This window comes from Saccopteryx bilineata, chromosome 3 (genome assembly GCF_036850765.1).
Source record: "Saccopteryx bilineata isolate mSacBil1 chromosome 3, mSacBil1_pri_phased_curated, whole genome shotgun sequence".
In the NCBI taxonomy this organism is placed as follows: Eukaryota; Metazoa; Chordata; class Mammalia; order Chiroptera; family Emballonuridae; genus Saccopteryx; species Saccopteryx bilineata.
In genome coordinates this window covers 234,121,748-234,134,466 of record NC_089492.1, presented here as the reverse complement: position 1 = coordinate 234,134,466, position 12,719 = coordinate 234,121,748, and the positions used below count along the sequence as shown (strand labels likewise).

The 12,719-nt window shown below is 40.4% G+C and overlaps 1 protein-coding gene across 1 annotated transcript in view; it reads left to right on the top strand.

Moving 5' to 3' along the window:
- The window catches only part of IL23R (interleukin 23 receptor), a 101,886-nt gene that overhangs the window by 51,861 nt on the left and 37,306 nt on the right, over window positions 1–12,719 (top strand). Inside the window, exon 8 of the mRNA XM_066264984.1 lies at window positions 10,727–10,883. Coding sequence (XP_066121081.1) covers window positions 10,727–10,883 — 157 coding nt within the window. The remainder of the gene's footprint in view (window positions 1–10,726; window positions 10,884–12,719) is intronic.

The following is a 12,719-nucleotide window of genomic DNA, read 5'->3' as shown; positions in this document are numbered from 1 at the left end:
TGGTTTGGCTATAATGAATTCCTTGAGGTGTTTTGTTTTTTTTGGTCCTGGAAGGCTTTTATTTCTCCTTCAATTTTAAATAAAAGCCTTGCAGGATAGAGAAGTCTTGGTTGTAGGCTCTTGTTTTGCATTACTTTGAATATTTCTTGCCAATCCCTTCTGGCCTTAAGTATTTCTGTTGAGAAGTTTGATGTCATCCTTATGTGGGCTTTTCTGTTGGTAATTAACTGCTTTTCTCTTGCTGCTTTTAGTATTCTTTCTTTGTCTCTTAATTTTGGCATTTTAACTATGATCTGTCTTGGGGTAGGCCTCCTGGTTTCCTCTTTAATGGGACTCTCTATGCTTCTTGAACTTGTGTGACTTTTTCCTTCATCAATTTATGGAAATTTTCAGCTATGATTTCTTCAAACAGGATCTCTAGCCCTTGTTCATTCTCTTATCTTTCAGGAACCCCTATGATGCAGATGTTGTTTCTCTTCATGTTGTCACAGAGCTCTCTTAGAGTTTCCTCAGTCTTTTTGAGCCTCTTTTCATTTTGCTGCTCTACTTCTGTGCTTATGTCTAGCTTATCTTCTAAATTGCTGATTTGATCCTCTGTTTCCTTCAGCGTACTATTGATTCCTTCTAGTAAAGTCTTCATTTCGGATACAGTGGTACCTTGAGATATGAATTTAATTCGTTCTGTAACTGAGCTCGTAAGTCAGTCAACTCGTATATCAAACTGCTGATACTGGACCGGTGTTGCACCAACACACCAACTAGAGGCAGCTTCCCAAATCACAACCTGTATCTCGATATTTCGCTCAGATCTCAAACAAAAATATAGACAGAGTAGCAGCTCGTATCTTAAAAAAAAAGTGTATATTGGTCTGTTCATATCTCAAGGTACCACTGTATTGTGTTTGTCATTTCTGACTGGTTCTTTTTTATGATTTCAATGTCCTTTTTGATGCCTGCTGTCTCTTTATTTAGGTGCTCCTTATGTTCATCCATTGTTGCTCTAAGATCCTTGAGCATCCTAACAATCATTATCTTAAACTATGCATCCAGTAGTTTGGTTACTTCCGTTTCATTTAATTCTTTTTCTGGGGATTTCTCTTGCTGATTCATTTGGGTTGCATTTCTTTGTCTACCCATTTTGTCTGTGTATAGACTCCTTTGGGCATGCTGCTTTTGTAGCTAGCTGTCTCGGGCTGGTGCTATCTGCCACCAGCTACCAGTTGTGTTGGTTCTAGATCTTCTTGGGTTGGCATCAGCTGTTGTTTGTAAATCCCTATTGGCTTCTTGTTTGCAATTACTCCTCTTTTTGCTGTTTGTGTTGGCATTTTCTGTGCCTGAGTAGTGTGGGAGGGGCTAACCTATGTATAAGAATCAGCTTCCTCCTGCTTAGAGCGGACAGCACCTCTGTAAAATCCCCAAAGCTCTGTAAGATTTTCCTCCACTTTTCAGCTGCTCCACTCCACCTCCTCTTACAGCTGCCTGGTCTTCCCAGAATCTTCTGTAGAAAGACTGTAGTGTGGGCCCAGACTGGCCTCACCCAACCAACCCCTCAACAGGTTGCAACAGGTTGGGTTAGGGCAGCTATGGTTGAGAATACAATGTTAGTGGGACCCCCTGCTTCAGGGGTCTCTTGGGCAGTGGCTCAGTACAAGGATTGTGGCCCCTACTCCAGAGCCTAATCGCTCAGCCACTGCTGGATACTCAAATTTTATTTCTGCTCAACAAGGTGAGCAGGAGGTTCAGATCAAGTGGGGCCAACAGTCCCCTCTGCAAAATCATGATTCTTACAGATCATGAGACCTGGTCTCAAGGAGGAAGACTGAGAGAGTCCTCTCCTGGGGCTGACTGTGCCCCCCCAGAAAGTGGCTAAGCCCATCAACCAGATCCAACAATAGGCACATAGTGACCCACACTTTGAATGTCCATGCTCCAAGCTTCTCTTCCTTCTCCCTTTGGAGTCTAGCCCAGCAGGGTAGGATATTCATCACCCAGGCCAGCTGACTGTAAAGCTCCACCCTATCCAATGCACATACGTTGCTGTGCCCGTGTTGATCACAGAGAGCAGAACTCACTTCAGCTGGGCCAGGTGTGAGGAACCCTTCCTTAGGATACCACTCTAGCAAGGGTTTTTAGGTCCTGAACTGGTACTCTCCATAGCTGGCCACTGGATATGCCAGCCCTGGGCCTCCTTGTAAGAAACCCAGTGCAAACCAGTGGGAGACAGCCCGTGATGCCCTAAGCAACCTTCTTGGAGCTAGAAGCAATCCAGAGTTTATGGCTGACTCTAGTTGGGCCCAGGTGCACACGGAAATACCAGCTTCACACCTGGGCTGGCTTTTACCCACTCTGGGCCTGGGGGAAAGTCCACTCAAAAGTCCAAGTTTCCCTGAATCCATCCTTCTGCAACCTCTGTCTGCTGGCTGCTTGTTGGGCTTGGCCACTGAATAAAACCTCTGCTAGAGTCTAGAGCCTATAGCAATTCAGGGATTAGGAAAGGTGATGCATATGGCTCTGCCTCTCATCCCAGGTGTCAGTCTGTCCAGAGTTTTTTCACAGACCTCAGTAGGGTGTAGCCCCAGGAGTCCAGTGGGTATGGCCTCTGACACCCAGAGGTGTGGTCTACCCTCCCTCTGGACAGTTTCAACCGAGTCTCCAGTGAGGTGGAAGCACCAGTCTTAGACTCAGGAGTGTGTGTGTGTGTGTGTGTGTGTGTGTGTGTGTGTGTGTGTGATGAGGGGTTGGGGTTGGCTCTGGTGGCTCTGGCCTTAACACCAGAAAACTGAGTCACTGAGGCACCCCCTGCTTCCTGGGCTCTCAGAATGACCCTTCACCCTGACTGGAGCAGGAAAGACTCCTGAGGGCAGAGCAGTTGTTTTTCCCCAGGCTGATGCCACTCAGGGGGGACTGCTCCACCCAAGAAAGATGGCGACTGCAGTGTTGGAGAATGACTCAGCATAAAGGTTCTGGTGGCTGTCCCCCACAGTGTCTCTCCAACTTTAGACTTTCTTCATGCAACTCCAGTCCTCTCAGCTCTCCCTCCACTGGAACCCCAGTTAAGTGTCTGTGATTGAAATTTTCTGCACGAGCCCTTTAAGATGGAACCTGCATTTCAGAAACTCAGTCTCTTTCTCGCAGACAGAAACACTGCTCTCTTCACTGCAAAATGCTATGTGGGCGCCTCTTCTAGGCTCTGGGGCTCTAGGCTGGGGCTCCAGGCCTAGGGCTGAGCTCCCACACCTCTCAGGGTGACCCTCCCCATAGGGAGAATCCCTTCAGACCCTCAGCCGCCCCTCACTCCTGAGAGTGGGACAGCCCTTTCCAAGTCTCTGCCCTTCCTACCAGTCTCTGTGTGGCTTCTTCTGTGATCCTTGGTTCTACAGTCCTCTTCCTTTAGTCCAAACTTGTTTTTTCAAGATGATTGTTCTTAAATTAAGATGTAATTCAATTTGGTCCTGGAAGGTGGCAGTTGGATTGTCCTTCTACTCCGTCACCATTTTGGGATCTCACTTTCATTATTCTTTTGCATGTAAGTGAATGAAAAAGAGATAATCAACAGCTGGTGACCACAGTGGACTAACAATGACCTATTTTACATGCTTCAATCTGATTCTTTGTGTGATATTCAAACCACTCTAGTTCTAATAATGATTGTGATATGCTTCCAAACAGAGACATGTTTTCTGAAAAGGTCTTCTTACCTTTTGTAAATTGCTAAACAGACAAATGTTTAGCTAAGTGATTCCTATCTACTTAGCTCCTTGTAATTCAGTGCCTCCTAGGGTGAAATTGACACTAGTAGTCATGGATATAAAAGTTAAGGATTCTATGCTGAAAATTTAACAGGCATCCAGAAAAATAAAAACTGTTCATAAAGAATTTGAAATTTATGGGTGTCTTTTTAAATGAAAAAATATGCAATTTAAAATATAAGATTTGTTACTAGTTTAGGCTTCAGGTTTAGATGAGCATAAGGTTAAAAAATAGATATCTAGACAAACTAATCATCCTTTAAAACCAATGGCAAGTTATCAACTGTCTTAGGAGAGGCCACAGGTACAAGATTCATTAATAAAATCACATCACATGACAGCACTGTAAACATCAATAAAAACTCACTAATTTGAGCTATAAGGCAACCACAGTCTGAGAAAAAAGTTCCAATTTGGGGTATTTGAATATTAATGCAATTTTATTTTTTAAATTGCAATGAACTACCATTTAATCAAAATTTTTAAGAAATAGAGTTGTCTGGCTCTTCTCAATTAAAAGCTATTATCATGTATAATGGATACATAGATAAAGAAGATGTGGTATATAAATACAATGGAATATTACTCTGCAATAAAAGAAAATAAAATCTTGCTCTTTGTGACAACATGGATGACTAGAGGGCATTATACTGTGAAATAAATCAGACAAAGAAGGACAAATATATGATTTCACTTATATTTGGAATCTTAAAAAAAATAAATAAAGAGAACAAAACAAAAACCAACCCATAGATAAAGAGAACAATTTGATATTTGTCAAAGGGGAGAGAGGTAGGGGGATGGGTGAAAATGAAAGAAGAAAGAAAGAAAGAAAGAAAGAAAGAAAGAAAGAAAGAAAGAAAGAGAAAGAAAGAAAGGAGGGGAAGAGAAGAAAAGAAAAGAAGGGAGGGAGGGAGGGAATTGGAAGGAAGGAAGGAAGGAAGGAAGGAAGGAAGGAAGGAAGGAAGGAAGGAGAATGTTAGAAAGTTCTGGGTGAAGATGGTGGATTGAATACATTAATCATTAATCCAAAGAAAATAAAACCAACAATCCTCTTTTTTAAAAAAGTTATGTATTATGTATGAATTTACCAGTTTTTAGGGAGTTAAATGTATTTAACACTAATCTTTGGTGATGAGTGTGATCCGAAGCCTTCTTCTGCTTCAGCTTTGCTGAAGCATCAGTTTTGCTGTAGACCAATGTGTTTAAAGAATATGAAAAAAGGTGAGGATAAAGCTTTATTGATGCTGACCTCATGATATCTTCTAAAGATTGCTCTTTGAAAACAAATTCGTCATGTGAATTTGTTTACTTACCCTTGTTCATTTAAATCAGAAATGTGAACTTTACAGTTGTTTGGATTATATCAATACTTAGATGCTAATCCACGTGCTGCATCATCTGGTTAATAAACAAGTGACGATCTTTCTGGACTCCTTAACTAAATAATTATGGCATCTGTGTGAACAGCAACCCCACGCTTAAAGCCTGGGACAAGTAAGATAAACACAAAACAAAAACCCACAGCCACTCTTTTGTCTATGTGGAACTTAGATAAATCTGAAAACAACCTAATTAATTCCTTGTCTTAGATTTTGAGTTCAGCTAGGGTTTTGCTCAACCTGGGCCTTTGTGCTGTGTCACAGTCATAGGATTGTACTGAGAATATGAAACTCTCTTTTTTGGCATAAGTAGGAGGTAATAGGCTGTAAGAATGTTTAGAAAATACAAAGGAATTATATTATCAGCATCTCTGAATAGGTTTATAGAAACCAACTGTTTTCTGGTTGAAACCCTGGTTCTTTGCTCCCCCTGGTGGAGGTACCTGTGCTACTGTGAGACTTGGTAACAGGTAAATTTGAGTTCACTTTTCAAAACCTCTTTAATCAGGAACAGGCAAATGAAGGAGCTACAAAAATATGTTACCCCATTTAACCTTCATAACAATCTTTTGTGATAGGTAGTATCAGTTCCATAACAGAATGGGCTCAAAAGAGCTAAGCCAGGTTCTTTAAATTTTTATACTGCTAGTAACCAAGTGCTGCACACAGACCTTACATCACTTTGGGCACCAAAATTTTTTGAAAAATAAAAACAAGTTTTAACCCAAAACCTGTATTCTATCCCTTCTGCTGTGATTCTTCCAAATGTAACCACTCACACAGAAAAAAAAGGTGAATTCCTATTTCTATCTAGATCAGGGGTCCCCAAACTATGGCCCGCAGACCGCATGCGGCCCCATGAGGCATTTATCCAGCCCCGCTGCACTTCCGGAAGGGGCACCTCTTTCATTGGTGGTCAGTGAGAGGAGCATAGTTCCCATTGAAATACTGGTCAGTTTGTTGATTTAAATTTACTTGTTCTTTATTTTAAATATTGTATTTGTTCCCGTTTTCTTTTTTTACTTTAAAATAAGATATGTGCAGTGTGCATAGGGATTAGTTTTTTTTTATAGTCCGGCCCTCCAACGGTCTGAAGGACAGTGAACTGGCCCCCTGTGTAAAAAGTTTAGGGACCCCTGATGACCCAAGTCCAGTCAATAACAGCCAGAACAAAGCTTCGTGTTTTACATTTGCTACTCCATCAATTTTGTCTGGGTCATGAATAAAGTGTTGTCTTTGCCTCCATGTAGGGAGACAGGAAGTCAGAGTCAAGAAAAGTGGGAGGGCATAAAGGACTGCAGATTTGCTCTTCAATCTCAGCTCTACCTTCTTCAGATATTGCTAGAGGAAGGTTTCTTTATTTCCAAGTGGCAGGCAGCTACCAGGAAAGCTTTGTGGCTAAGCACACAGACTCTAGAGTCAAAGACTCACTCTAATAATCTAGTTGTACAACTTTGGGCAAGTTTCTTATCTTCTCTGTGTCTGATTATTCCTATTCCTAAAATAAGAATCAGATAAGCACCTACCTCGTAGGGTTGTGGGGATGATCAAAGGCTGTAAGAAGCTAGCCCATAACTTGGAATAGATTTGTTGTCCAGTAGATGCTGGCTGTTGTCCTTACTCTTCATCTGAACCTCCAGGGGAGCCATGCAGCAGGCTTGGTAAAGCAAAGGAAGCCCACCTGAAAATCAAAATCAGTGCATTGAGAATACTTCTCAGCCACTTTTAGCCAAGCTGCATATAGACTATGAGGTATAAGCCAGCTTTTCAGGTGATCCTGCAAAGCGGATGCCATGGCAAGAATATTCACCTACTTGGTTATATTCATGGACTGTCTCTCTGGCATCTCAAACTGGTGTCAAAAATTGAGCTCAGTAGCAGTCCTTGCCCACTGCTGTGTTACATATCTTCGAAGCTTGCCCACTGCTGTGTACACTATCTCAGGACCATTTGCCATGTGCATGTTTACAAGCATCCTTCCCCATCCTTGAGTCCCTGGAAAGCAGGGCTATTCCATAATCATTTTTGCATCTACATTGATTCTTATAATGTCAATTTCACATAGAGAGTATTCTGAAACATTAGTTATTAGTCCTATTACTTGTCTTTAATAGTGCCCAAAAGAGCAATAGTAGTTTAAGGAAATCTCTCCTGTAAGTTCAAGTAAATGGTTTAATGGTGACTCATTCTCTAATTACACAAAACGAGGGTATTGGCAAACTTTTTATTCAAAGGCCAAATGTGAACAATTGAGGCTTTGCAGGCCATGAGGTCTCTGTCCCGACTACTGAACTCTGCATGTACAGCATGAAAACAGCCTCAGACAATAAGTGAGTGGATGTTGTTGCAATCCAGTAAAATTTTATTTTGGACACTGAAATTTGAATTTTATATAATTTTTATGCATCATGAAATAGTCTTCTTTTGATTTTCTTTCAGCTATTTAAAAAATGTAAAAACCAAGTGTTCATTCTCTTCCTGGAATGGCTAATAGAATAGCGCACAGAAAGCAGAGGGTCAAATCCTTGGCCTTTGCATTTCAAAAGTATGAATGCTGGTACAGTGTAAGACAGGAGACTTGGAAGAATATGTGATTAGTCACATTAAGTTTCCCAATAGTCATGCCCTCTTCCTTCTCCACCAAATACTAGATAAAGATGCCCTGAGCAGAAAGAGGGGAAACTGCCCAGGGGCAGGGGTAAGAGGAGGAATCAAAGAGTTAAGACACTTGTGAGTCACCGAGAAGGGTCCTCTCACCCTGAGCCATGTCCCCAGGTTGGGACTTGGAGGAAATCAAGATTATAGAACTCTAAATAGGTTCAAGATTCTCTTTCCCTTCGCCCAAGGATGCTCCCAGAAACTTAGATGTAACCCTAAGGAATGAGCTACCTCAAACCGATGGAGATGAAGTCTCCATGCCCCCAATTGCAGAACTGAGGATCTAACTCAATGGTAGTCAACCTGGTCCCTACTGCCCACTAGTGGGCGTTCCAGCTTTCATAGTGGGTGGTAGCGGAGCAACCAAAGTATAAATAAAAAGAAAGATTTAACTATAGTAAGTTGTTTTTTTGTTTGTTTGTTTTTGTTTTTTGTTTTTTTTGTATTTTTCTGAAGCTGGAAACGGGGAGGCAGTCAGACAGACTCCCACATGCACCCGACCGGGATCCACCTGGCACGCCCACCAGGGGGCAATGCTCTGCCCATCCGGGGTGTCACTCTGTTGCGACCAGAGCCACTCTAGCTCTGAGGCAGAGGCCATGGAGCCATCCCCAATGCCCAGGCCATCTTTGCTCCAATGGAGCCTTGGCTGCGGGAGGGGAAGAGAGAGACAGAAAGGAAGGAGAGGGGGAGGGGTGGAGAAGCAAATGGGCGCTTCTCCTGTGTGCCCTGGCTGGGAATCGAACCCGGGACTTCTGCACGCCAGGCCGACGCTGTACCACTGAGCCAACTGGCCAGGGCCTAGTAAGTTGTTTTATAAAGATTTATTCTGCCAAACTTAGTGAAAATCTGACATAAAGTACTTGGTAAGTAATTATTAGTATATGCTTTAACTTGCTGTAACTTTGCTCTATGAATTTTATAAAGTAAAGTTACTTCCCTACTTTATAAATCACCATTACTGTGGAGCCAGTGGGTGGTTAGAAAATTTTACTACTAACAGAGATACAAAAGTGGGTGGTAGGTATAAAAAGGTTGACTACCCCTGATCTAACTGAAAATTAGCTGCTATAAAAAATAAAGTCCTGTTTTTTGCACTTGAGATCATACCCTCGCCAGAGGCACTCAGTTAGGTCTAGCTTTCAATGCTGTTTTCAGCCTCTGAAAATATCATCTTGAGGTGTCATCTTGTGGTTGCAAGGCCTTCAGCAGTCATCTGGCTTGCCTCATAGTAGGAACAACTTTGTTTTATAACAATTCTATAAATTCTTCTTTCTAGTTTAGAATTCTGGCTGTACTTTAAATTACTTCTTCAAGAGAACTTATCTATAAAGGTAATGGCAAGAGACATATTGGAGAATAATAACTCCCTTCTAAGAGAAGCTAACAGGAAGCAGAATGCATATGAAAGTCAAACTTTTGACATGAGTAAAATCTACTCTGGGATTCAGGAGACCCCAGGGGTTGCCAGTCATATTAACATAGCAAGAAAATTCTAGGGACCGTGGGTAGAGATGTGGCTTGTGGGAACAGAATGAGATCTTTCAGGGAGTGTGACATTCCCAACACATATATTTTCATGCATTTTACATTTTCAGTGCATTGCAAGTTATAAAGATTTATGTTAAGACTGTTTTTGTTGTTGTTGTTGTTGTTGTTGTTTTGTATTTTTCTGAAGCTGGAAACGGGGAAGCAGTCAGACAGACTCCCGCATGCGCCCGACAGGGATCCACCCGGCACACCCACCTTGGGGTGATGCTCTGCCCATCTGGGGCATTGCTCTATTGCAACCAGAGCCATTCTAGCGCCTGAGGCAGAGGCCATGGAGCCATCCCCAGCGCCTGGGCCATCTTTGCTCCAATGGAGCCTTGGCTGCAGGAAGGAAATAAAGAGACAGAGAGGAAGGAGAGGGGGAGGGGTAGAGAAGCAAATGGGCGCTTCTCCTGTGTGCCCTGGCCGGGAATCGAACCCGGGACTTTCATTCGCCAGGCTGACACTCTACCACTGAGCCAACTGGCCAGGGCAAGACTGGTTTTTAAGGTTGGGTTTTAACAGAAGAATCCCTAAATGAAGTTGATATCTTACTCTTTAAAAGAAAATCTTGACAGTTTCAACGTTCTCTTTCATGAGTGTCTTGTAACTGTTTTCTCCCACCTGCTGCATAAATGCATTTCTAGATGTATTTCATGTTTATCTTTCAATTGCGCTTCACCTTGTTCAGTAAATCCACAATCGCAACATACTGAAGGTGCTGTAGAAATGCCCGGTTTCTCTCTCCCATCTCAAGCAGCTTGTTTGGGGTCCTTTCTCATTATGTTTTAAGGCAGGCTCTAGTGCCCCAGAAACTGATTTGTAAGCTACTTTATTGCTTATCTTCCATTGGAATTTTACAGTTCAGCTTTCTTCAATGTTTTATTTTCTCTCATATATGCATATACATCATAGGTCTTATAGAATCTGCATAAATCTGCAATAAGGACTAAGTTAGCAGCTTAGTTTATGAGTAATTTTTTCTAAAAAGCATCTTTAGCAAATGAAACTATTTCATCATTCATGAACAATTATTGATCTTAATACCCAACTGCAGAAAGGGGTGGAGAAAAAAGACTGGAATCAAACAATCGCTATTAGGTCTCCCATTTCTTCCATCCCATGAAAGCCAGCTATCCCAAAATTAAGAATATATTCCATTTGGACTTTCTTGAAATCTAAAATCTTGAGAGAGTTGTCAAACATAATATGTACTCCATTTGTAATGTTGAATGATATGTATTTAATTATTTATGGCCATGTTTTAAAATCCCCTCTTTCTCTTTGTTTTGCCAGGCTCTAGATGAGTGCCTGAAGCATAGTAGGTCTCCATGCATTTCTGCTAAATAAAATAAGTTGTTATAAAGTACAGTGTATTATTTAATTATTGTTATTCATTCATTTTAGGTTAAGGAATTTGACACTAATTTTACTTACGGGCAACAGTTAACATTCTATTTGGAGCCAAACAGTAAATATGTATTTCAACTGAGATGTCGAGAAACAGGTAAAAGCTACTGGCAGGCCTGGAGTTCACCATTTTTTCATAAAACACCTGAAACAGGTGAGTGTATTTATATATTTAATCGCTAAGGATTTTCTTTTGACCTCTGTCTCTCTTCTAATTATATACATTTTTATTCTTCTTCTATCAAAATTGACAAAACTATTAGGGCAGGTGGTAACACTTAAATTGTCATTTTGCTTTGATTGTGTTAAGTCTGACTACAATTTATGAAACAGTTCTCAAACATTCCTGGGCACAGAAAACAATGAAAACCACCTGGTATGCATGTTTACTGAGCCTTCTTCACAGGTCTCAGGTAGTGGGGGGGGGGGTGCTCCAGCATCAGCATTTCTTACAAATATCCTGGGTGATTGTGAGGCATCTAATAAGCTATAACCTTATTTGAAAAAAAATTATGAGTACATACAACTCTTTAGGTCACTCTGATAAAATATATACTTCTAAAAGAGAGACACATCAATAACTGTTGATTACCTATTATATACAAAAAAATCAGAAAGAGTTAAAGCACTTAAATGTGGGATTATTTAATTCTCTTCTCAATAAAATATAGCTGAGCTGTGGTTTCTCTTTAGATATTTCTCTGATCTTAATATTATTGGTTTAGTATTCTAGTCATTTACACATGTAATTCAATGAGATTTTAACCAAGTAGACTTCAGTTGTAAGCAAACAATAAAATGAATCTATTGTATCATAGTATTCCATAATGGCCTCATTATCCTGAAGATGTCTCCTTACTATATAGGTAGCTTATACACTAGATTTAATTTTTTCATTTAAGAACTGAAGAATTTATTTATAATCACCCTCTTGTTAATATCATCTTTATTATAAGATCTTGTAATTGTGTTTTATGTTTTCAAAGCACGTTAACATACATTATAAATATTGATGACTGCCAGCATGTAAAGAAAGCGAAGACCCAAAGACTGGCTTAAAAGTCCTTTTGATGCCCTCTGAAGTCCGAATCTTAGAAACACATTACTATCTTTTAACTCATTTTTTAATTTTTCAATTACAGTTGACATACATTATTATATTAGTTTCAGATGTACACCCCAGTGATTAGATATCACATAACTTACTAAATGATCATCCCAATAAATCTTGCATTCATCTGACACCATACATAGTTAGAATATTATTGACTATATTCCTTATGCTGTGTATTATATTCCCATGACTATACTGTAACAACCAATTTGTGCGTCTTTTTTTTTTTAATAATTTTATTTATTTATTTATTTATTTATTTATTTATTTATTTATTTTAATGGAGTGACATCAGTAAATCAAGATACATATATTCAAAGATAACATGTCCAGGTTATCTTGTTGTTCAATTAGGTTGCATACCCATCACCCAAAGTCAGATTGTCCTCTGTCACCTTCTATCTAGTTCTCTTTGTGCCCCTCCCCATCCCCCTTCCCTCTCCCTCTCCCCCCTCCCCCCGTAACCACCACTCTGTTATCAATGTCTCTTGGTCTCACTTTTATGTCCCATCTACGTATGGAATAATGCAGTTCCTGTTTTTTTCTGATTTACTTATTTCACTCCGTATAATGTTATCAAGATCCCACCATTTTGCTATAAATGATCTGATGTCATCATTTCTTATGGCTGAGTAGTATTCCATAGTGTATATGTGCCACATCTTCTTTATCCAGTCATCTATTGAAGGGCTTTTTGGTTGTTTCCATGTCCTGGCCACTGTGAACAATGCTGCAATGAACATGGGGCTGCATGTGTCTTTACGAATCAATGTTTCTGAGTTTTGGGGGTATATACCCAGTAGAGGGATTGCTGGGTCATAAGGTAGTTCTATTTTCAGTTTTTTGAGGAACCACCATACTTTCTTCCATAATGGT